The sequence below is a fragment of the Schistocerca piceifrons genome, chromosome 2 (assembly GCF_021461385.2).
Source record: "Schistocerca piceifrons isolate TAMUIC-IGC-003096 chromosome 2, iqSchPice1.1, whole genome shotgun sequence".
NCBI lineage: Eukaryota > Metazoa > Arthropoda > Insecta > Orthoptera > Acrididae > Schistocerca > Schistocerca piceifrons.
Window position 1 is genome coordinate 71,489,162 of NC_060139.1, and position 24,231 is coordinate 71,513,392.

A 24,231-nucleotide genomic window follows, 5' to 3' on the forward strand; every position below is an offset into this window, starting at 1 on the left:
ACAAGTACCTGCAAGGGTAGAATCTGTATAAAAAATATTTGATATTTATGTAATGCAGAAGCATATTCTTTCATTTCCTCGCCATCTTTTTTTTCTTCTTTTTACAATCACTATTTACTTTTTTTACAAAACAAGACTAGCACAAAAGGAAAGAACCGAAGAAAAACATTAAAATTTGTTTAAAATCAAAAGTATTTTTAAAATATTTTTGTTATTTACATAACAAAAATCACAATAAAATATTATTCTGCCACTCTAAAATAGTATTAATAACTAAAAATATGTCACTACATTTTTTATGATATGAAATACTTTTGTAATGTTCCTAATGGCACTATAAAAATTAAGATCACATTTCAGTTACCCCCATATCTGGCAAGATTAGACACTGGGTTACTTTTAAAGGCACATCATAAAAAGTACAAACTAAACAAAAAGTCACACAATCAACAAAACAATTAACTTATTTTACACACATCCAAAAACTTTCATCCAGTCACTGCACTTTAAATTAACTAGAAAATAAATTAGTGTTCTTGTTACTGCTGGGCAGTCATACTGTACAACTTTGCAAACCATTCGTTCCTCATAAATACTGTGACATTAAGGCATCTTTAAGTATGTATTATCAGTCCTGTGTTCTTAAATGTGACAAACATGAAAAATATTTTGGACGGACAGCACATTACCGGACTCAATTTTATAAGCTGAATATCAGCAGAATACAACATACATGCAAAACAAATTGATGTCATATTTAAAGTGTTTTTCATACAAGTACTTTTTTTATACACCTCATAAATTTCAAAAAAAGCATGTATGAGTTGCAACATACATATCTCAACATTGTATACAAAATTTACTATTTAAAAATGCATTAAGTAAATGGAATGACAAAGCTCAAATAAGTGTTCTGTCCCATTTCCTGCATCTATTTTAGTAACAACTAAACTATTTCAGTATGAGCAAACTGCTTGTTATCTGTGAGCTTTGGTTATTACTTTCACTAATAGTTGTTTTCTTCTTTTTGTCAGTAAATATTATCTATTCATCAAGTTCTTGCATCAGATTATGTAGTTCACGAAATGATTGTCCAAGTTTCCCCTGCATTGTCTGCCGTTTCAGCAGGAAAGCTCGAATTGTCATTAAACTTCTATAACAATTTAGGCACTTTTTGTACCTGAAAATCAAACACGAAATTATTACCAACATGTTTGAATATAGCATCAAAATAGAATGGCAAATTACCTTTTACACAGACATACTGAAATGAAATTTATCACTCAGCACTTAAATAATTCCATATGAAAAATAATTTCTATTGTTCAACAAATGTTATTGTATGTGATGTCATATACTGGTAACCTTCCCCCTCCCTCATTTACAAAATAATCTGCCTTGCACATGAATTAATTCAGTTAATACAAATATTCCAAATACCTCCAACACTTACATATACAATTGTTATTATTATTATTTCTCTTTCCTGTCTCCGACGTTATGTCTGGTTAAAAATGGAAAGTGACGCGGACCTTCATCAAGTGTGACTTCCTTTTAACTGTACGGTATATGTTACATTGCATTTAGGAACTTTTGGGTAATTGAACACGTATCAATAATTACAGATTTTTGTAGTTGTATATATACAGGGTGATTCAAAAAGAATACCACAAATTTAGGAATTTAAAACTCTGCAACGACAAAAGGCAGAGCTAAGCACTATCTGTCGGCGAATTAAGGGAGCTATAAAGTTTCATTTAGTTGTACATTTGTTCGCTTGAGGGACTGTTGACTAGGCTGAAAACCAAACTACCCGAGGCAGCCCATGACAGAGCACTTCATCACTGGCCTCCAAGAAGCCCTGATCTTACCCCCTGCGATTTTTTCTTATGGGGGTATGTTAAGGATATGGTGTTTCGGCCACCTCTCCCAGCCACCATTGATGATTTGAAACGAGAAATAACAGCAGCTATCCAAACTGTTACGCCTGATATGCTACAGAGAGTGTGGAACGAGTTGGAGTATCGGGTTGATATTACTCGAGTGTCTGGAGGGGGCCATATTGAACATCTCTGAACTTGTTTTTGAGTGAAAAAAAAAAACCTTTTTAAATACTCTTTGTAATGATGTATAACAGAAGGTTATATTATGTTTCTTTCATTAAATACACATTTTTAAAGTTGTGGTATTCTTTTTGAATCACCCTGTACATTTGGATGTAGCTGTATTGCGTTGATGTACTGGTGGATATTGTGTGGTATGACTCCTGTAGTTGATAGTATAATTGGTATGATGTCAACTTTATCCTGATGCCACATGACCTTGACTTCCTAAGCCAGTTGGATGCATTTTTCAATTTTTTCTCCTGTTTTCTTCGGTATATTTGTTGTATTGGGTAGGGATATTTCGATTAGTTGTGTTAATTTCTTCTTTTTATTGGTGACTATGATGTCGGGTTTGTTATGTGGTGGTGTTTTATCTGTTACAATGATTCTGTTCCAGTATAATTTGTATTCATCATTCTCCAGTACATTTTTTGGTGCATACTTGTATGTGGGAAAGTGTTGTTTTATTATTTTATGTTGTATGGCAAGTTGTTGATGTATTATTTTTGCTACATTGTCATGTCTTCTGGGGTATTCTGTATTTGCTAGTATTGTACATCCACTTGTGATGTGATCTACTGTTTCTATTTGTTGTTTGCAAAGTCTGCATTTATCTGTTGTGGTATTGGGATCTTTAATAATATGCTTGCTGTAATATCTGGTGTTTATTGTTTGATCCTGTATCGCAATCATGAATCCTTCTGTCTCACTGTATATATTGCCTTTTCTTAGCCATGTGTTGGATGCGTCTTGATCGATGTGTGGCTGTGTTAGATGATACGGGTGCTTGCCATGTAGTTTTTTCTTTTTCCAATTAACTTTCTTCGTATCTGTTGATGTTATGTGATCTAAAGGGTTGTAGAAGTGGTTATGAAATTGCAGTGGTGTAGCCGATGTATTTATATGAGTGATTGCTTTGTGTATTTTGCTAGTTTCTGCTCGTTCTATAAAGAATTTTCTTAAATTGTCTACCTGTCCATAATATAGGTTTTTTATGTCGATAAATCCCCTTCCTCCTTCCTTTCTGCTTAATGTGAATCTTTCAGTTGCTGAATGTATGTGATGTATTCTATATTTGTGGCATTGTGATCGTGTAAGTGTGTTGAGTGCTTCTAGGTCTGTGTTACTCCATTTCACTACTCCAAATGAGTAGGTCAATATTGGTATAGCATAAGTATTTATAGCTTTTGTCTTGTTTCTTGCTGTCAATTCTGTTTGCAGTATTTTTGTTAGTCTTTGTCCATATTTTTCTTTTAGTTCTTCCTTAATATTTGTATTATCTATTCCTATTTTTTGTCTGTATCCTTGATATTTATAGGAATCTGTTTTTTCCATCGCTTCTATGCAGTCACTGTGGTTATCCAATATGTAATCTTCTTGTTTAGTGTGTTTTCCCTTGACTATGCTATTTTTCTTACATTTGTCTGTTCCAAAAGCCATATTTATATCATCGCTGAATACTTCTGTTATCTTTAGTAATTGGTTGAGTTGTTGATTTGTCGCTGCCAGTAGTTTTAGATCATCCATGTATAGCAAATGTGTGATTTTGTGTGGGTATGTTCCAGTAATATTGTATCCATAATTTGTATTATTTAGCATGTTAGATCATCCATGTATAGCAAATGTGTGATTTTGTGTGGGTATGTTCCAGTAATATTGTATCCATAATTTGTATTATTTAGCATGTTGGATAGTGGGTTCAGAGCAAGGCAGAACCAGAAAGGACTTAATGAGTCTCCTTGGTATATTCCACGCTTAATCTGTAATGGCTGTGATGTGATATTATTTGAATTTGTTTGGATATTAAGTGTGGTTTTCCAATTTTTCATTACTATGTCTAGGAACTGTATCAATTTAGGATCTACTTTGTATATTTCCAATATTTGTAGTAACCATGAGTGGGGTACACTATCAAAAGCTTTTTGGTAATCAATGTATGCGTAGTGTAGCGACCTTTGTTTAGTTTTAGCTTGATATGTCACCTCTGCATCTATTATCAGTTGCTCTTTACATCCTCGTGCTCCTTTGCAACAGCCTTTTTGTTCTTCATTCATAATTTTGTTCTGTGTTGTATGTGTCATTAATTTCTGTGTAATTACTGAAGTTAAAATTTTGTATATTGTTGGTAGGCATGTTATGGGGCAATATTTAGCTGGGTTTGCTGTGTCTGCTTGATCTTTAGGTTTCAGATAAGTTATTCCTTGTGTAAGTGTATCAAGGAATGTGTATGGGTCTGCAATGTAACTGTTAAATAATTTAGTTAGATGTGAATGTGTTGAGGTGAACTTCTTTAGCCAGAAATTTGCTATTTTATCTTTTCCAGGGGCTTTCCAATTGTGAGTAGAATTAATTGCTTGGGCGACTTCATGTTGCAAAATTATCACTTCAGGCATTTGTGGTATCATCTTGTATGTGTCTGTTTCTGCTTGTATCCACCATGCATGCCTGTTATGTTGTACCGGGTTTGACCATATGTTGCTCCAGAAGTGTTCCATGTCTGTTATGTTTGGTGGATTGTCTATTTTAATGTGTGTGTTATCTATTGTCTGGTAAAATTTCTTTTGGTTTGCGTTGAATGTTTGGTTTTGTTTCCTTCTATTTTCACTTTTTTTGTATCTTCTAAGTCGTTTGGCCAGTGCTTGTAACTTCTCCTTCTTTTCATCTAATTGCTGTATCGCTTCCTGTTGTGAGATTTTACCTAACCTTTTTCGTTTTTTTTCTGATATTTCATTTCTTATAAATTGTGTTAGCTGTCCGATGTCTTTTCTCAGTTTTTCTATTCTGATCTGTAGCCTGTGTTGCCATGCTGGTTTTGTGGGTTTCTTCTGTACGTTGGTTGGTTCTGATCTCTGCCTAGTGTGTATATTTAGTGTAGTGAGTGCTCCTATATAAACCAGTAGTTGTAACTCTTCCATAGTTGTGTTTTCATTTATTTTGTTGTGTATGATTGTGTTGATAGTTTTTATTGTTGTTTCGACTTGTGGGTTATTTGGCAGTCTATGCAAGAATGGTCTAATGTCTGTATTTGTGTATTTGTATTCTATATATGTCAGCTGAAATTTTTCTTCTATATCTAACATGTGTGTCACTTCGTGTTCTATTTGTGCTTGTTCTGGTGGCTGTCTTAAGATTTCGTTTTCCTCTGACTGTTTAATTGATGCGTGTTGTTCTTTGTTTGTTTGCTCTGGGATGTTTGAATCCATTACCGTATTTTCTTCTTCTTCTGATTGCACATTATTTTGTTCCAGTATTTGTTGTACTTGTTGTTTGATGTTTTCTAATTCTGACTGTTATTTTTTATTATTACACGGATCTGATCAGCTAGTCGTCGTTCTGTTAAAAATTTTAATTCTGGGTATCTGGTAATAAATGTTGTGTATACTTGTGATCTGTATCCAGTTGTGTTGGTTCCTAGGTTTGTTGCTTGGTAATAACAGAACATGAGGTGTCGATTAACTTCATCGGACCATCTCATCCTCTGTCTTTGTTTTCCTTCTAGGGTGGTTGCAGGAAGCATATCCTGCAAAACACCTCTATTTGGATTTGAATCATTTTCCAGTTGACTAGCAGTGTCGTTACCATTGTGGGTGGGCATAGGGTTCAAGCGTCGTCCCCGACCATGACGGCGCTTGTCCGAGGCTTCTTTAGTTCTGTCCTGAACCAACTAATCACACTAAAAGGGGGGTTAGCCCTATTAGTGGTTTGTTCTTTTCGTCGCCTTTTACGACTGGCAGAACATACCGGAGGCCTATTCTTTTCCCAGGCCTCCACGGGAATTATTAACATTATTATTATTATTATTATTATTATTATTATTATTATTATTATTATTATTATTATTATTATTTGGGACTTACCTTTCTTCACGGGAAATATCGACTCCTACTGTTTGAATTGGTGCTAATATATTAGTCTTTATAATAGAAGCAAAATGCTTCAGTATAAGGCGAAGAGCATTGCAGCCTACAGTCATGTATCTGCAAGAGGAACGTAAATAAAATTAACAACTTTAAGCAGCTAGCCTCAAAAAACAGATGAAACCTGAGAACATTTATAACACTTAATGTGAATAAGAGATATAAGAGACATGTATTGTGTTGATTTAAAACAGAAAATGCAAAAATATTTTTCATTCTCTACACAGGAGAAAATCCATTAATTGCAAATAGTCTTTAACTTTGCACCAATAGAGGTGCAGACACGATGGTCATGCATCTAGGAAGGAAGTAAAAGTAGCAGCAATTAAGCTTAATCACTTTAGGAAAACCACAATGAACCTAAATCTGGATGGCCATTCAGGGACTGGATCTACCACCCTCCCAAGTTTGAGTCCAGAGTCTTACCATTCTGTCTATTGACAGAATACCAAATGCTAATTCATAGTTAACATAAAAAATGTTATATATTACAGCTATGTGTGCATTGTGCACACAAGGTGCCAAATATGAACCCCACTAAATTTCTGTCATCCTCCTCTATAACGAGTGTTACCAGGGATCATAAATCACATTTATGAAGGAGCCACTGCCTTATGGCAACATAAAGAATTATCCTACACAGAGTAATAAGTCATTGTCTATAATTACTGTATTTGCAATAGTACATAGAGTAATGTGTAATGTCCTGTTACTGTCATTGATTTTAGATTGTGAATTAGGCAATAATTTAAAAATTATATCAAAAACTTACAAATAAAGTACATTAATACCTGAAGAAGTTAACACAGTGATTTTTAAGATAGTAAACATCCAACTGACTAAGCAAATTACCCAACAACTGCTGATCAGTGAATCTCTTTTAAAAGAATAGTTGATGTGTATTAAAAGATCAGGCCACATTTATAATTCAAGAGTTAGAGAGCATAAACATGTTGGCAGCAAAGTTGATGCAATAAATGTTCCGTTTTTGCTTATAAATGCAAATGGATCAACTGTCTTGTATTTATCACTTTTTATGCATGGATACTTCACCACAATCCCTGAACTATATATATATCTCATCACATGGCTTCCTTAACAACAATCAATACTCAAAAGTCCACAGCTAAGCAGACCTTTTGGAATGCAGAAAATATTTGCAATATATTGTATATACAATTATTCTTCTGCCTTCAAAATGAAAATTATGTCTTCGGAAGAAAGGCCACATTTTATATAAAATCTATGGGTTAGTTCAGTCCCTACATTGCACATCTTGTACAAGGTACAATTAATAAATTGTGGTATGGGTGCTCTCCACATAAAAAGTAAATGTTGTACTGTGGTCACTGGATTGTGAAGCACAGATGTAGTTATGAATGGAGAGGGAAGGCAGGGGGAGTGGGGGAAGGGAGGGAGTGAGGGAGGAATGGGGAGAGGAAGAGCTAGAGAGAGACCCCATAGGAGAACATATCTGTTTATGGAGGCCAGAAGAGGACAAATGCACTCCAAACTGTTGCCTTCCAATTGTGAAGCCATTCAGGGTTCTTGAATGGTTTGGACAGTCATATTGCAGTTTTCATGGGTTGTATAGACAAAGTGATATTTAAAGCAAACCTAACTGGTAAATATGCACATTCTATGAGGTAGTAGCTGTTGTTAAGTGCACAGTGCAGATTCTCAACAGTTGAGAAGCCTGAGTCAGTTGTTAATTCAAATAGAAAGGAGGAGGTTCTGCTGTTGGATATTCCATATCACTTATTTGTAACAAAGGGCTCCCTTAAAATGTGTAAAATGTCACTAAAATTAAATAAAAAGCGTGTACAATTTAAAAAAAACGGCAGTAACTGTCCGAATTCGCCCTCAATATACTCTTAACTTCTGACAGAGATTTAAAAAACACTTGTGTCCGAAATCACTCCAATCCGAGGAGTGACTTTGGACATTTTATTTAACTGCCTCAGATAAATATACCTACACATACACTTTCTGGTTCTGGTATATTTTACCCTACCACTTCCATAACAATCAATTTAATCTAAAAATATATACGAAAGTTGCAATCAAAATAACGACAAAACCGTCCGAAATCACCCCCATTTGACGGTAGTCGTCCATAGTAGTCATAATAAATCGAGTTGAGCATCTTAATGATTTCAATTCTTTTCATTTTTTAACCTCGTCAATTCATTAGATCCCAAATTTTGTGCAACGAAATAGTTAAGCTGGTGTGTCGTAGGCTTGTAGTTCAAATATTGCTGTATAATGTAATTTTTGTGGGTTATTCATAACAAACTTTCGTCTAGAAAGGCTCGCATTCCAAATGCAGAGTAGCAGTCTACTGATCTGATTTACCCTGGTCCAAGTAGTCCCATTTCAGCAGAAGCACTGCGCTGCTTAAATCTCTGCAGTTATTACTGTTTAACCCTTTCGTCAGCCGTGGGAAACATGCTTCCCACTACAATGAACTCGCTCCTAGTCCAGCGGGACTCACAGTTCCCACCTCTGTACGGTGCTACCACCTAGTGAACAGTAGAGGGTACTGCTTCCAGTCGGAAGTTCTCACCGGTTTTGCTGTACCTTCGCGCAGAGGCATTGTATAGCTGAGTGTTGCTCTGGAGAGGAGCCTTTCAGTGCTGTTTGCGTGACATTTTGTGATTTTTTCCTCAAAGCTATAGTGTAAGGTAAATACTTTTGATTTACCCAAATTTATGAAGGAAAACGTAAAATTGGAACGTGGAGAATTCCAGTCAGTTTCCTGTCCTCCATTCATGACACATGAGAAACAGCAACAGTGAAAAGGAAAAACAAGGATGGTACCAGTACAGAGATTTCTTGTCCTGAAGTTGTGGCAGAATATAACAAGATAATGGGTGGTGTCGATAAGTTTGATCAATTACGAGAAAGGTATGCTATTGCCAGACGTTCTGTAAAATGGTGGCACAGAATATTTTATTTCCTGGTGGACGTTGCTGCAGTGAACAGTTTTATCCTGTGGAAAATAAGTAAAAGAGAAAGTGGACAGCATGATCAGCTCACATACAGGATCCATCTAGCCAGACAATTGATCGCTGGCTTCTCATCCCAAAAAAGGAGTGGAAAAAACCTGTCTTTCTGGCAAAAAGGGGTGGAGTACCTGACGATTTTCGTCATGTGGCTGTAGGGGAGCATCAACCCATTTTAGGAGAAACCTACTGGACGTGCCGTCATTGTACAGGGTGGCGCAGGGAAACGGGAAATTTCGAAATAATGTCATTTCCATGAAGAAATTCATAAAACTAGTAATTTATTAACGAAAGGGAATGTATTCAGTATGCCATTATTCAGTATGTCTTTACAATCAAAATGTACAAAAGTGTCTCTTTACTTTTTAAAGATGACATCGGAAAGATTTGCTCCCATTCGGCGTTCACACTCTAACAGCCTGTTATGAAAACTCTGGAATGCGCGGTGTAGCAAATCTTGGGGAATGGCAGTGATTTCGTTTTCAATGTTCTCCTTCAGTTCATGGATTGTTGCAGGACGTGTACGGTACACCTTGCCTTTAAGATATCCCCACAGGAAGAAGTCGCACACACTAAGATCAGGGGATCTCGCAGGCCACGCAATGTCACCGTTACGTGAAATAATGCGTCTTCCAAGCAATTGACGAAATGCTGCCATCGATTGTCGAGTAGTGTGTGACGTGGCTGCGTCCTGCTGAAACCACATGTTTTCGACGTTAAGATTAAGCTCGTACAGTCTCGGTGTGAAGAATGTTTGAAGCATTTCAACATATCGAGCGGATGTTACTGTCACTGCACTATCATCCTCACGTTCAAAAAAATAAGGGCCGATAACACCATGACACGATACAGCACACCATATTGTGACCTTGGCGATATGTAGTGGACGCTGGTGAAACAAGGATTGTCCTGTGCTCAATAACGAAAATTCTGTTTGTTCACGAATCCGTTCAGGTGGAAATTGGCTTCGTCTGATGTCCATAAGTTACCAAGGAAATTCGTGTCCTCGTTGATTTTAGCCGATATCTGGCTACTAAACTCCATACGTGACGCTGGGTCTCGTTCATGTAAGTGTTGCACAATCTGCAACTTATAGGGATGGAAGTCTAATTCGTGCAGTATTCTTTGTAAGCTTCGTCGCTTAATCCCGAGCGAAGATGCATGCTGTCGAACGGAGCGGCGAGGACTTCTCTCGATTGCAGCTCTAGCAGCTGCAATGTTCTCTGGGGTACGTACCGTTGGAATGCCACCTGGAGGTTTCTTTTTCAAGGCAGATCCTGTTTCTTCAAAATTATGCACCCACGTTGTAATCGCATGCGCAGATGGGACACGTCCATGACGTCCAAGCTGGTAATGCTGTCGAAATGATCTCTGCGCGGCAGTCGCACTATCACCATTTTTGCAAAACGCTCTCACAGCTACTGCACGTTCCGCACCAGTCCAATTCTCCATGATTACTAAATGGCAATGCGTTCACATCAATTGTGCAAACTTTCGAACATCTGCCGGCGCTACAGTGCTGCCAACTGTAACGTTCAAAATTTCCCGTTCCCCTGCGCCACCATGTAATACCAATGCTGCGGAAAAGAGCACTCGCTGTGTTTATACATATTGTCAAATACCACTTTGCATAGACCCATGTTTCAGAAAATTTCATGGCAAGTAATCGTGAACAATCATTGTAACAAGAGAAGTAAATTTATCAAATAAATATGACAAATATTGAAAAAGTTGTTTTTGTCATTTAACTCCAAGGAAAGACAGTGGGAAGAATACCTCCCACCTTGTTGTGTGACCCCACTTTCACAGTTGGAGCAAATTTGATATTCTGTATGATAAATATACCTATCTGTTAACTACTATCTGCTCTCCATTCATTAAAAAAACTGCTCAATAATTTTGCCCACGAAAGGGTTAAGTCTTGGTTAAGGATACGAACACAAAAGTAACGTGGGAAGCCCGAATAAGAACGCGATCGAAGGCGAACAGGAGCGCGCGCCGGGTCCGATGCGGGGTCGGGCGGGGAGCCGCCCTGCAACGCTACGTGCGTCCGGGGCGAAGGGGACGGTGAGCCAGACACGCTATATTTGCGCAAGCGATGAATAATTTAAAAAAAGGAAGTGCAGGGGAGCGGCGGGCGACGGCGGTTCGTGAAAGGGAGGTGGCAGCGCGCGCCTCTCGTTACGCGCGGCTTGAAACCGGAGCACGCCGGCGCCGCCGCCGCCTGCGACGTCACAGGCGGGCGCCGAATTGGCCTGCGCGCCACGGCACGGCGCAAATTGGCGCGCCTCCGCTGCGGCGCCCGCCGCATCTGGCCGCCTCTCATTTGCACAGCTGTGGGGGGCCCACCCTGCAGCGTGCGTCGAGGGTTCTCACGCGCTGTCACTTGTTACGACTTGCTCGCATGCGCCGCACCAACTCAGTTGTAACCGACTGTCACAATCTGTCCCCCCGCGTGGTACACACGAACGGCGACTCTTCTCTTCACCCTTCAAGGCCCCACCTGCCTTGTCAAGAGCTGGCGATCCTCGGCGCAAAATAGAACGTGAACACTTCACCCAAAGATTTTAAGAGTTTTCATTCGTAGGTAGCAAGCACACCATGTACTCCCTCCCAACTTAGTCGCATCTACATGATTACTCTGCAATTCACATTTAAGTGCTTGGCAGAGGGTTCATCGAACCACAATCGTACCATCTCTCTGCCATTCCACTCCCTAACAGCGCGCGGGAAAAACGAACACCTAAACCTTTCTGTTCGAGCTCCGATTTCTCTTATTTTATTTTGATGATCATTCCTACCTATGTAGGTTGGGCTCAACAAAATATTTTCGCATTCGGAAGAGAAAGCTGGTGACTGAAATTTCGTAAATAGATCTCGCCGCGACGAAAAACGTCTTTGCTTTAATGACTTCCATCCCAACTCGCGTATCATATCTGCCACACACTTTCCCCTAATATGTGATAATACAAAACGAACTGCCCTTTTTTGCACCCTTTCGATGTCCTCCGTCAATCCCACCTGGTAAGGATCCCACACCGCGCAGCAATATTCTAACAGAGGACGAACGAGTGTAATGTAAGCTGTCTCTTTAGGGGACTTTTTGCATCTTCTAAGTGTCATGCCAATGAAACGCAACCTTTGGCTCGCCTTCCCCACAATATTATCTACGTGGTCTTTCCAACTGAAGTTGTTCGTAATTTTAACATACAGATACTTAGCTGAATTGACAGACTTGAGAATTGTACTATTTATCGAGTAATCGAATTGCAACGGATTTCTTTTGGAACTCATGTGGATCACCTCACACTTTTCGTTATTTAGCGTCAACTGCCACCTGCCAAACCATACAGCAATCTTTTCTAAATCGCTTTGCAACTGATACTGGTCTTCCGATGACTTGACTAGACGGTAAATTAGAGCATTATCTGCGAACAACCTAAGAGAACTGCTCAGATTGTCACCCAAGTCATTTATATAGATCAGGAACAGCAGAGGTCCCAGGACGCTTCCCTGGGGAACACCTGACATCACTTCAATTTTACTCGATGATTTGCCGTCTACTACTACGAACTGCGACCTTCCTGACAGGAAATCACGAATTCAGTCGCACAACAGAGACGATACCCCATAGGACCGCAGCTTGATTATAAGTCTCTTATGAGGAACGGTTTCAAAAGCTTTCCGGAAATCTAGAAATACGGAATAAACTTTAGATCCCCTGTCGATAGCGGCCATTACTTCGTGCGAATAAGTGACAATCCTGTAAGTGACAGCTGCCTGCGTTTCACAAGAACGATGTTTTCTGAAACCATGCTGATTACGTATCAATAGATTGTTCCCTTCGAGGTGATTCATAATGTTTGAATACAATATATGCTCCAGGACCCTGCTGCATCTACATTCGTTCTCCGCAAACCACTGAGAGCGCACAGCAGACGGTTTCTTACGGTTCCATTCACATACGGAAGGAACGCAGGAAGAGTGATTGCCATAGCCTCTGTACGCGGGCTGCAATGAGTCTAATGTCTTCGCGATCCCTAAGGCATCCGTACTTTGAGGGGTAGTAGTATATTTCTATTAGTCTGGTGCGTGTTCGTAGTGTTTTTGTTTTGCATGTTGACATTCCGGTTGCTATGAGTTTATTTACCGATTGTCATTTCCCATTTATAGTTTACTGTTGCTACACTACTGGCCATTAAAATTGCTACACCAAGACGAAATGCAGATGATAAACGGGTATTCATTGGACAAATATATTATATTAGAACTGACATATGATTACATTTTCACGCAATTTCGGTGCATAGATCCAGAGAAATAAGTACCCAGAACAGCCACCTTTGGCCGTAATAACGGCTTTGCTAGGCCTGGGCATTGAGTCAAACAGAGTTTGGATGGCGTGTACAGGTACAGCTGCCTATGAAGCTTCAACACGATACCACAGTTCACCAAGAGCAGCGACTGGCGTATTGTAACGAGCCTCTTGCTCGGCCACCATTGACCGACGATTTCAATTGGTGAGAGATCTGGAGAATGTGCTGGCCAGGGCAGCAGTCGAACATTTTCTGTATCCAGAAAGGCCCGTACAGGACCTGCAACATGCGGTCGTGCATTATCCTGCTGAAATGTAGCGTTTCGCAGGGATCGAATGAAGGGTAGAGCCACGGGTCGTAACACATCTGAAATGTAATGTCAACTATTCTAAGTGCCGTCAATGCGAACAAGAGGTGACCGAGACGTGTAACCAATGGTACCCCATATCATCACGCCGGGTGACACGCCAGTACGGTGATGACGAATACACGCTTCCAATGTGCGTTCACCGCGATGTCGCCAAACCCGGATGCGACCATCATGATGCTGTAAACGGAACCTGGATTCGTCCGGAAAAATGACGTTTTGCCATTCGTGCACCCAGGTTCGTCGTTGAGTACACCATCGCAGGCGCTCCTGTCTGTGATGCAGCGCCAAGGGTAATCGCAGCCATGTTCTCCGAGCTGATAGTCCATGCTGCTGCAAACGTCGTCGAACTGTTCGTGCAAATGGTTGTTGCCTTGCAAACGTCCCCATTTGTTGACTCAGGGATCGTGACTGGCTGCACGATCCGTTACAGCCATGCGGATAAGATGACTGTCATCTCAACAGCTAGTGATACGAAGCCGTTGGGATCCAGCACGGCGTTCCGTGTTACCCTCCTGAACCCACCGATTCCATATTCTACTAAGTCACTGGAGCTCGACCAATGCGAGCAGCAATGTCGCGATACGATAAACCGCAATCGCGATAGGTTACAATCCGACCTCTATCAAAGTCGGAAACGTGATGGTACGCATTTCTCCTCCTTACACGAGGCATCACAACAAAGTTTCAGCAGGTAAAGCCGGTCAACTGCTGTTTGTGTCTGAGAAATCGGTTGGGAACTTTCCTCATGTCAGCACGTTGTAGGTGTCGCCACCGGCGCCAGCCTTGTGTGAATGCTCTGAAAAGCTAATCCTTTGCATATCACAGCATCTTCTTCCTGTCGGTTAAATTTCGCGTCTGTAGCACGTCATCTTGGTGGTGCAGCAATTTTAATGGCCAGTAGTGTATCTGAGTTTACATGCTGTCATTTGGAGATAGTGAGTGGAGTTGCGGACGCTAGAAAATGGAATGCCAAGTGGAGAAATCAGAACATTTACTACATATTCTTCTACCTGAGTTGAAGGGGTAACAGCAGCGAAGGTAGTCAGAAACTTTTGCGCCATGTATAGAGACAGTGGCATTGGACAAAACACAGCAAGAAATTGGTTTATTCGTTTTAAGGCGAATTGTTTTGACACTAGTGACTCTGCGCGTTCAGGAACACCCCTGGGCTTTGATGTAGATCGTTTAAACGCATTAATCCACAATCATCCATTTCAGTGTACTCAAGAACTGGCAAATGTGATGAACTGTGATCACTCCGCCATCATGCGACATTCGCGTGCAATGTGGAAGGTTCAAAAGTCGGGTGTATGGGAATGGCCTAAGCCAAAATCATCTGCGTGTGGCCATATGTGCATCTCTGCTAGCTCTTCTCAACTGGCTCGTGAACATCATCCATCATTCCTATCCTGTATCGTTAGTGGCGACGAGAAATAGTGTCTTTATGCTAACATGAGGAAAAGAAATGAATGTTTGAGCCCAAACAAAGCAGCAACTCCCCATACAAAGAGCAGCGGCGGTGTGGTGTACTACGAATTGCGTTCCCGAGTATAACCATAACTGCTGACATTTATTGTCAACAACTGAGGTATCTTGAAAACGCAATCCAAGAGCTACGACCAGGAAGACAGCGTGAAGTGTTGCTACTCCAGAATAACGCCCGCCCGCCCTCTGCTAGACTAACAAGAAACATTACACAGGAGTTGGTTGGGAAGTCATTCCGCTCCCACCTTATTCACATGATCTTGCGCCCTCAAATTTTCACCTTTTCCGCTCTCTATCGAACAAGCTATAGAAGCTTTCGAAATGTGGTGCTACAGAAGAATGCTGAAGATTAGATGGGTAGATCACGTAACTAATGAGGAAGTACTGAATAGAATTGGAGAGAAGGGGAGTTCGTGGCACAACTTGACTAGAAGAAGGGATCGGTTGGTAGGACATGGTCTCAGGCATCAAGGGATCACCAATGTAGTATTGGAGGGCAACGTGGAGGGTAAAAATCGTAGAGGGAGACCAAGAGATGAATACACTAAGCAGATTCAGAAGGACGTAGGCTGCAGTAGGTACTGGGAGATGAAGAAGCTTGCACAGGATAGAGTAGCATGGAGAGCTGCATCAAACCAGCCTCAGGACTGAAGACCACAACAACATCGAACAACCTTCAAGGAAACTCCTTTTCGGATGGAAATGTGCTCCGAACAGGTCTCGACGAGCTCTTCGCCTCAAAACCAAGTGATTTGTGCAGTTGCGGAACAGAAAAGTTATCCCAGCGTTGGCAAATTGTTGTACATAGTGAAGGAGAATATAATACCCGTGACTGAAATGTCTGTTGTATGTGCCCGTTGTGTTTACTGAACTTACGGAAAAACGGTACGAACTGATGCACCAACCCAATACTTTTGAAAATGAGCACATGTGTGGTAGTGAGTCAAGTGCTTTTCGGAAGTCGACAAAAGCATAGGCCTCTCAAATGAGAAGAGGGGGTCTTGGAATCTGGAATACGGATTTTTAATTCATCACACAGTCCCCACGCATTTCTAGAAATAATGGTCTGAGATTATACTGAACCGCCAGTTGGTTGACGAGCGTGTCGGGAAATACTGTGGTTTTAGCAATACAACTTAGGATGGCACGTTTTTCAGGCTGTTCACATAAATAGTGCGGTTACCTTGACGGTATGGCACCTTCGCCGCTGTCAAAAGTTAAGGCTAATGAGAACCTTCACAGAATAGTGCCGAAATAGTGATCCCCTCTTTTCTCTGTGCAGCCCCTACCGAACTGCAGAAAAGGGCTGATCCAGCATCCTGGCGCACAGAGTCCGTCGCAAAGTGCCAAAAGAGTCGTCTTCTCCCTCAGCACTGTAACATGAATGTGACTGCATTATACCAGGACATCACCAGTCTTCACATCAGTCTTCAATTATCACAAGGACGCTTCCTCTCGACAGCTACAGAATTTAATCCTAACAGTCCTTAGCCTTTTTCGGTGTGGAGAGAAGAGACTTAGTGAGACTACATACAGTTTTCTACGGCAGAGCGATTTCAGCAGAACCTGATTAACACATTCATTTTATACTGTAGGTCTGCTCACCCGTGCTTCATGTGTGGGCCAAAATACAAGTCGGAAAGAGAAAAGCAGTTTATTGCAATAGAAAAGATAAGTGTGAAATTTCAAGGGCGAATAAGATGTGCATACCAGGTTCTGCTTTCTTTGGGATTGGAATTATTATATTCTTCTTGAAGTCTGAGGGTATTTCGCCTGTCTCATACATCTTGCTCACTAGATGGTAGAGTTTTGTTAGGCCTGGCTCTCCCAAGGCTGTCAGTAGTTCTAATAGACGATAAATAGTTTAGACAAGAAGAGAATAGAAGCTTTCGAGATGTGGTGCTACAGAAGAATGCTGAAGATTAGATGGGTAGATCACATAACTAATGAGGAGGTATTGAATAGAATTGGAGAGAGCAGAAATTTGTAGTACAACTTGACTAGGAGAAGGAATCGGTTGGTGGGGCATATTCTGAGGCATCAAGGGATCACCAACTTAGTATTGGACGGCAGCATCGAGGGTAAAAATCGTAGAGGGAGACCAAGAGATGAATATACTAAACAGAGTCAGAAGGATGTAGGTTGCAGTAGGTACTGGGAGATGAAGAAGCTTGCACAGGATAGAGCAGCATGGAGAGCTGCATTAAACCAGTTTCAGGACTGAAGACCACAACAACAACCAGGATCTGGGCCCATCTGGAATAATTTGCATTGCAACACAGCGAAAAACACGAATTCTGCAACCCTGCTGTTATGGTTGCGCAACAATGAGTCAAATTAGGGTGACAAGAACCATCCTGGTCCTTCCCTGGGCTTTTCAGTCACTTTTATCGGCCAGTTTAAGGCTGGTTTTGGGAATTTTCCTCCATTCATCAAGTAAATCCTGGCTCTGCGCTAAACTTTACACAGACCACCCAAAAATGTAGTTTTCATAACACATATTTTTGCAACTTTAATTATGCCAATAAACATTCAAAATTGGAAGGCATCAAAGTGATTCAATGTTACGAATGTAAATTCATCAATTCAGTTTACGAAGTAGTTCTTGGACAGGAGGCAGCAGAGCGCCTGTTCTAACGGAAGTGGTGAACCATTATTTGATATCGATAGTCTGCATCTGACCCACAACTGCAGCTTACTGACCACCCCCTCGTGCTCTAACATACAGGGGTCGTAATGAAGGAAAATTTCAGAATGGCCAAATATGGATGGCACCACGTATTAACTGCGTCACCAACCACACCCAGAGCACCTTCATCGAGCCTTCTAGTAGGGCGGTGTGCAAATTTAAGCATATAAACAGGACTCACCTGCACTATTGGGGAGAGAAAGGTACTAGCAGATGACGCCACCTCCACGACGCTCGTCACTCTAAGCTGGACTTAGTTTATTTCGCTAGCTTCGACGAAAGTAGGGCGCGTATCGGACTTGGAGAATATAGAGTTAGTAGTTTATCATAGATGGGAACTTGTAACTAGGGAAGTGCACCACGGGGCACTTCCAGACAATGAACTCACATCGGTAACTAAGCTCTTTGACACCATTTCCTGAGCAGCCTTGCCGAGTTCCGCACTGTGCACCACTAAAAGTTTACTTTTCAGCCGAGTTTGAGGAATCAGCAGGAGGCCCACCACCACTTAACCTTATCGAATTTCATCGTTCGAAGTAAAGTCTTCTGTCGCTCATCTAGCTGTCCTTGCTCACTCTCAGGACACGACACCAATAAATCCACTAACGCAATCCGATGTAGAGTTTAGTTTTGAGTCATCAGTCTTCTGACTGGTTTGATGCGGCCCGCCACGAACTTGTCTCCTGTCGCAACCTATTCACCTCAAAGCAGCACTTGTAACCTACGCCCTCAATACTTGCTGGCTGTATTCCAATCTCTGTCTTCCTTTACAGTTTTTGCTCTCTGCGGCTTCCTCTAGTACCTTATGTCTTAACATGATGTATAGGCTTCTCTTGACCAAGAAGGCTCTATATGTCAGTGCAAGTCTGCTTTTGATGTCCTCCCTTGCTCCGTCCGTCACTGGTTATTCTGCTGCCTAGCTAGCAGAATTCTTTGACTTCGTCTACTCGGTAACCATCAATCCTGATGTTAAGTTTCTCGCTATTCTCATTTCTACTATTTCTCTATACTTTCGTCTTTTTTCGCTTTACTCTCAATTCATATTCTGTACTCTGTTCATTCTATTCAGCATATCCTCTAATTCTTCTTCACTTTCACTCAGGATACCAATGTCATCAGTAAATCATATCACTGGTATCCTTTCACCTTGAGTTTTAATTCCACTCCTGGAGCTTTCTTTCACTTCCATCACTGCTTCTTCAATGTACAGATTGAACGGTAGGGACGAACGACTATATCCCTCTCTTACACTCTTTTTAATCCGAGCACTTCGTTCTTGGTTGTCCACACTTATTATTCCCTCTTGATTCTTGTACATATTGCATATTACCCGTCTCTCCCTATAGCTTACCCCCATTTTTCTCAGAATTTCGAACGTTTTGCACCATTTTACATTGTCGTACGCTTTTTCCAGGTCGACAGATTCTATGAACGTGTCTTGATTTTTCTTTAGTCTTGCTTCCATTATCAACCGCATCAGAACTGCCTCTCTGGTGCTTTTACCTTTTGTAAAGCAAAACTGATCATCATGTAACACACTCTCAATTGTCTTTGCCATTCTTTGGTATATTATTCTTGTAAGCTACTTGGATGCATGAACTGTTAAGCTGATTATGCGATAATTCTCGCACTTGTCAGCTCTTGCAGTCTTAGGTAATGTGTGGATGATATTTTTCCAAAAGTCAGATTGTTTGTCGCCAGACTTACGCATTCTACACACCAACGTGAATAGTCGTTTTGTTGCCACTTCCCCCAATGATTTTAGGAATTCTGATGGAATGTTTTCTATCCCTTCTGCCTTATTTGATCTTAAGTCCTCCAAAGCTCTCTTACATTCTGATTCTAATACTGGATCCCATCTCTCTTCCTGTTTCTTCTTCTATCACATTTGGCCTTCAATGTACTCTTTCCATCTCTCCGCTCTATCCTCTGCATTTAGCAGTGGAGTTCCTGTTGCACTCTTAATGTTATCAACCTTGCTTTTAATTCCACGAAAGGTTGTTTCGGCTTTCCTATACGCTGAGTCAGTACTTCCGACAGTCATTTCTTTTTCGATTTCTTCCCATTTTTAATGCTGCTATTTCATCTTGGCTTCCCTGCTCTTCCTATTTATTTCATTCCACACTGACTTGTATTTCTGTACCTCTGATCTTCCCTGAGCATTGTTGTACTTTCTTGTTTCATCGATCAACTGAAATATTTCTTCTTTTACCCATGGTTTCTTCGCAGTTACCTTGTTTGTACCTATGTTTTTCTTTCCAACTTGTGTAATTGCCCTTTTTAGAGATGCCGATTCCTCTTCAACTGCACTGCTACTGAGCTATTCTTCATTGGCGTGTCTATAACCTTAGACACCTTCATCTGTATCTTGTCATTCGTTAGTATTTCCGCATGCCACTTCTTTGTGTATTGATTCTTCTTGACTAATCTCTTAAACTTCAGCCTACTTTTCATCACTATTACATTGTGATCTGACTCTATATCTGCTCCTGGGTACGACTTGCATCCAGTATCTGATTTCGGAATCTCTGCCTGACCATGATGTAATGCAACTAAAATCTTCCCATATCACCTGGCCTTTTCCAAGTATACCTCCTCCTCCTGTGATTCTTGAACAGAGTATTCGCTATTACTAGCTGAAATTTATTACAGAACTCAATTAGACTTTCTCCTCTCCTATTCCCTGTCACAAGCCCGTATTCTCCTGTAACCTTTTCTCTGCTCCTTCCCTTACAACTGTATTCCAGTCCCCCATGACAATTAGATTTTCATCTCCCTTTAGGTACTGTACTATCCTTTCAATATCTTCATATACTTTCACTATGTCTTCATCTTCAGCTTGCGACGTTGGCATGTATACCTGAACTATCATTGTCGATGTTGGTTTGCTGTCGATTCTGACGAGAACAACCCTATCACTGAACTGTTCACAGTAACGTACTCTCTGCCCTGCCTTCCCATTTATAATGAATCCCATTCCCGTTGTACCAATGTCTGCTGCTGTTGATGTTACCCTATACTCATCTGACCAGAAATCCTTATCTTCTTTCCATTTCACTTTATTGGCCCCTTCTGTATCTAGATTGAGCCTTTTGCATTTCCCTTTTCAGATTTTATAGCTGCCCTACTACGTTCAAGCTTCTGACATTCCACACTCCGACTCGTAGAACGTTATGCTTTTATTGTTTATTCAATGTTTTCCTCATGATTACCTCTCCCTTGGCAGTCCCATCCCGGAGATCAGAATGGGAAACTATTCAGCAATCTTTTGCCTATAGAGAGATCATCATGACACTTTTTCAATTACAGGCCACATGTTCTGTGGATACACGTTGTGTCTTTAATGCAGTGGTTTCCATTGCCTTCAGCATCCTCATGCTGATGTTCATTGCTGATTCCTCCGTCTTTAGGGGCAGTTTCCCACCCCAAGGACAAGAGAGTGCCCTAACTCTCTGTCTGCTCTTCCGCTTTCTTTGATAAGGTCGTTGGCTGAATAAGGGTGACTTTTCGGCCAGAAGACTTCGGCTTTGATTATTAATCAAAATTTAAGCAGTCGCGGGTTTCGAACCCGAAACCGAGGACGTTCTGATTACTAATGAAATACACTACCCCTACACCACAGGTGCAATTAGACTTTCGTTAGCGAACAAAAATTTATAGCTGGCATTCTCCATGACAAGAATTTCCACCGTTACGATGACATAAGGGTAGCTTTGTCACAGGAAAGAGAATGAAACTTCGGGCATTCACCCATACTTGAAGTCTGTCTGAATGCATAAGAATTTATTTTGGTCCTATGGTGACCCGGAACGAGAACAGATTTAAGCAGAGCAGAGATCTGTGTAGACAGTACATTCAGAATAATAATAAACTGAAGCTTTCTCACAAACCTACTAGTGACTTTACAGATTTGGTCACTTACACGGTGAAGCTTTAAATTTTCTTCAAAATTTCATTCTTAAAATTATTTTACAAGAGGCTCATGGAAAGCTCTTTGAAGAGCCCTAAATACGCACCAACCCACCTATCGACAAGTTTTACGTGCAGCCCACACACGTCCCGACCGACTTCACTCGGCTAATACAGTGCCGCCCTGCTGCTATCGTTAGTTGCGAGTTGTTCACTGAGGTTAAGTTCGACGATATGCCGCTTGTTTTGACACTGAAACAAAGATTGGCTTGGCTATTTTAGAGCTAACTGTTGCAGTTATCTCTGGTTGTATTTAATTGAGTGTCAAAGTGAGGTTGGCAGCACTAGTGCTGTGAACTACTTGGTGAACTGAGCGATGTAAACTTAACGTTGTGTCTTAGTGTTTGAACATGTGGTTTACAAATGTGATGAGAAGAGAACATTTGATGAATTAACAATACAGGTGTGTCTGTTTGAAAGAAATTTCATGAAGAATGCCAACGGTGACAAAAGATCCAAAGGAAGCATTAATGGTAAATGTATGCAAACAAAAGCCAGATGGTACAGGCAAGTTGTTAAGAATGAGTCCAGAAAAGGAGACAATTTCAATAAAATTACTATAAACAAAAGGACCACAGGGTGAAGAACTGCAAAAAGTGGAAATCTGACGAAAACTGAAGAAAAATAGAAATACAATCCAGGAAAAGTGAGCAGCTCCTAGTGCTATGTTGATAACTGTATGTGAAGAGGTCTATTCAGTTGAAGAAGATTTAGCAACACAGTGGGTCGACAATGGAGCTAAAAGGCATGTAACCAACTCTCCAAAGTACGTTACAGCCTTTTTCAACTTTGACACTCCATGTGGTGTAAAGGTGGGTGGAAAAGAAACACTAATGGTAGCAGGAAAAGGCAATGTTAAGTTATCATCACTGAGTGACAGTCAAAATATTATGTTGTTGGATGTATGTTCAAACGGCTCTGAGCACTATGGGACTTAACTTCTTAGGTCATCAGTCCCCTAGAACTTAGAACTACTTAAACCTAACTAACCTAAGGACATCACACACATCCATGCCCGAGGCAGGATTCGAGCCTGCGACCATAGTGGTCGCGCGGTTCCAGACTGTAGCGCCTAGAACCACTCGGTCACCCCGGCCGGCTTGGATGTATTTTCTTGTTTTGTTGTGCTTTAGGGCGCAAAAAACAGCTGGGGTCATATGTGCCCAAGTCAAAACTATAGAACACAAACACAGAGAGGAGTTAAAAAATGACTATACATCAGTCCCAATTGACATAAGAGAAGACAAAATACAGGGGCATGGAGAAAGGGCTAAAAAAGACACCATATAGAAACGGAGGTCCAAAACTAAAGATTAAATGGCCTTTGTCATATTGCTTAGGTGGATAAAAAGTAAAACAGCCCGTGCGTCATTTCCTAAAACGGCCGACAACACGGATGGCAAACCCAAGTGGGAACGTAAACGGTTAAAAAACGGGCATTCCGTCAGTAAGTGGCGGACAGTTAAAACTCGGGTGCAATGTGCACAAAGTGGTGGGGTAGCACCACTTATCAAATGACTACGGCAAAAAAGGCAGTTCCCAATACGCAGCCTAGTTTAAATGACCTCCTCCCAGTGGGAGGGCCGAGAGGATGTCATCCAAGCTGCTGGGAGAGGCCAAATAAGCCGGAGCTTATTCCCGTGAAGGGAGGACCAATGGCGGCGTCCAAGGGACACCAACTCCTGACAGACAACATCACAGAGATCATCGGAGGGAATATAGCAACTAGCGGGCTGAGGTACGAGGACTGCAGCCTTGACAGTAGTGTCAGCAGCCTCGTTTCCTGGCAGACAAACATGACCAAGAGCCCACATAAACATCACAGTGGCTCCACCAAGACTGAGCAATTGACAGTTTTCCTGGATCCGTTGCACTAAGGGATGGGCGGTGTACAGTGCACATAGACTTTGAAGTGGGTCTGAGCAAAGGAAACAACTGAAAAGTCTGTGTCGCCATATGTACTCTGTAGCCTGATACAGGGCAAAGAGCTCGGCTGTAAATACTGAGCAGTATGCTGGAAGCCAATATTGAAAGAGACGGGTGCCAACGATGAAGGCACACCCAACCCCATGGTCAGTCCAAGAACCATCAGTGTACACAAAGGTACTATCGCGAAGTTCCATGCGAAGGTCATGAAACAAAGTGATAGAGCAAGAGTTGAGTAGTGTCCTTAGGAAGCGAATGAAGGCCAAGGTGAACATGGGCCGCTTCATGCAGCCAAGTTGGTGAATAGTTCACACCCACTGGGAAAGTTGTGGGTAGTGTAAAGTTAAGCTGCTGTAGCAACTACTGAAAGCAGACTCCAGGAGGTAACAGAGAAGAGGGACGCACCCCATACTGGCGATCAAAGGAATAATCGAAGAAGGAGGCATAGG

The 24,231-nt window shown here is 41.2% G+C and overlaps 1 protein-coding gene across 2 annotated transcripts in view; it reads right to left on the reverse strand.

Moving 5' to 3' along the window:
* Positions 1–215: 215 nt before the first annotated feature.
* Positions 216–24,231, reverse strand: part of LOC124775165 (katanin p80 WD40 repeat-containing subunit B1) — a 140,785-nt gene continuing 116,769 nt past the window's right edge. For both annotated transcript variants that reach the window (XM_047250005.1, XM_047250003.1), the window contains 2 exons: positions 5,963–6,082; positions 216–1,180 (listed from right to left, as the gene is read on the reverse strand). In XM_047250005.1, the coding sequence (XP_047105961.1) occupies positions 1,045–1,180; positions 5,963–6,082 (256 nt within the window). In that variant the 3' untranslated portion in view covers positions 216–1,044. The remainder of the gene's footprint in view (positions 1,181–5,962; positions 6,083–24,231) is intronic.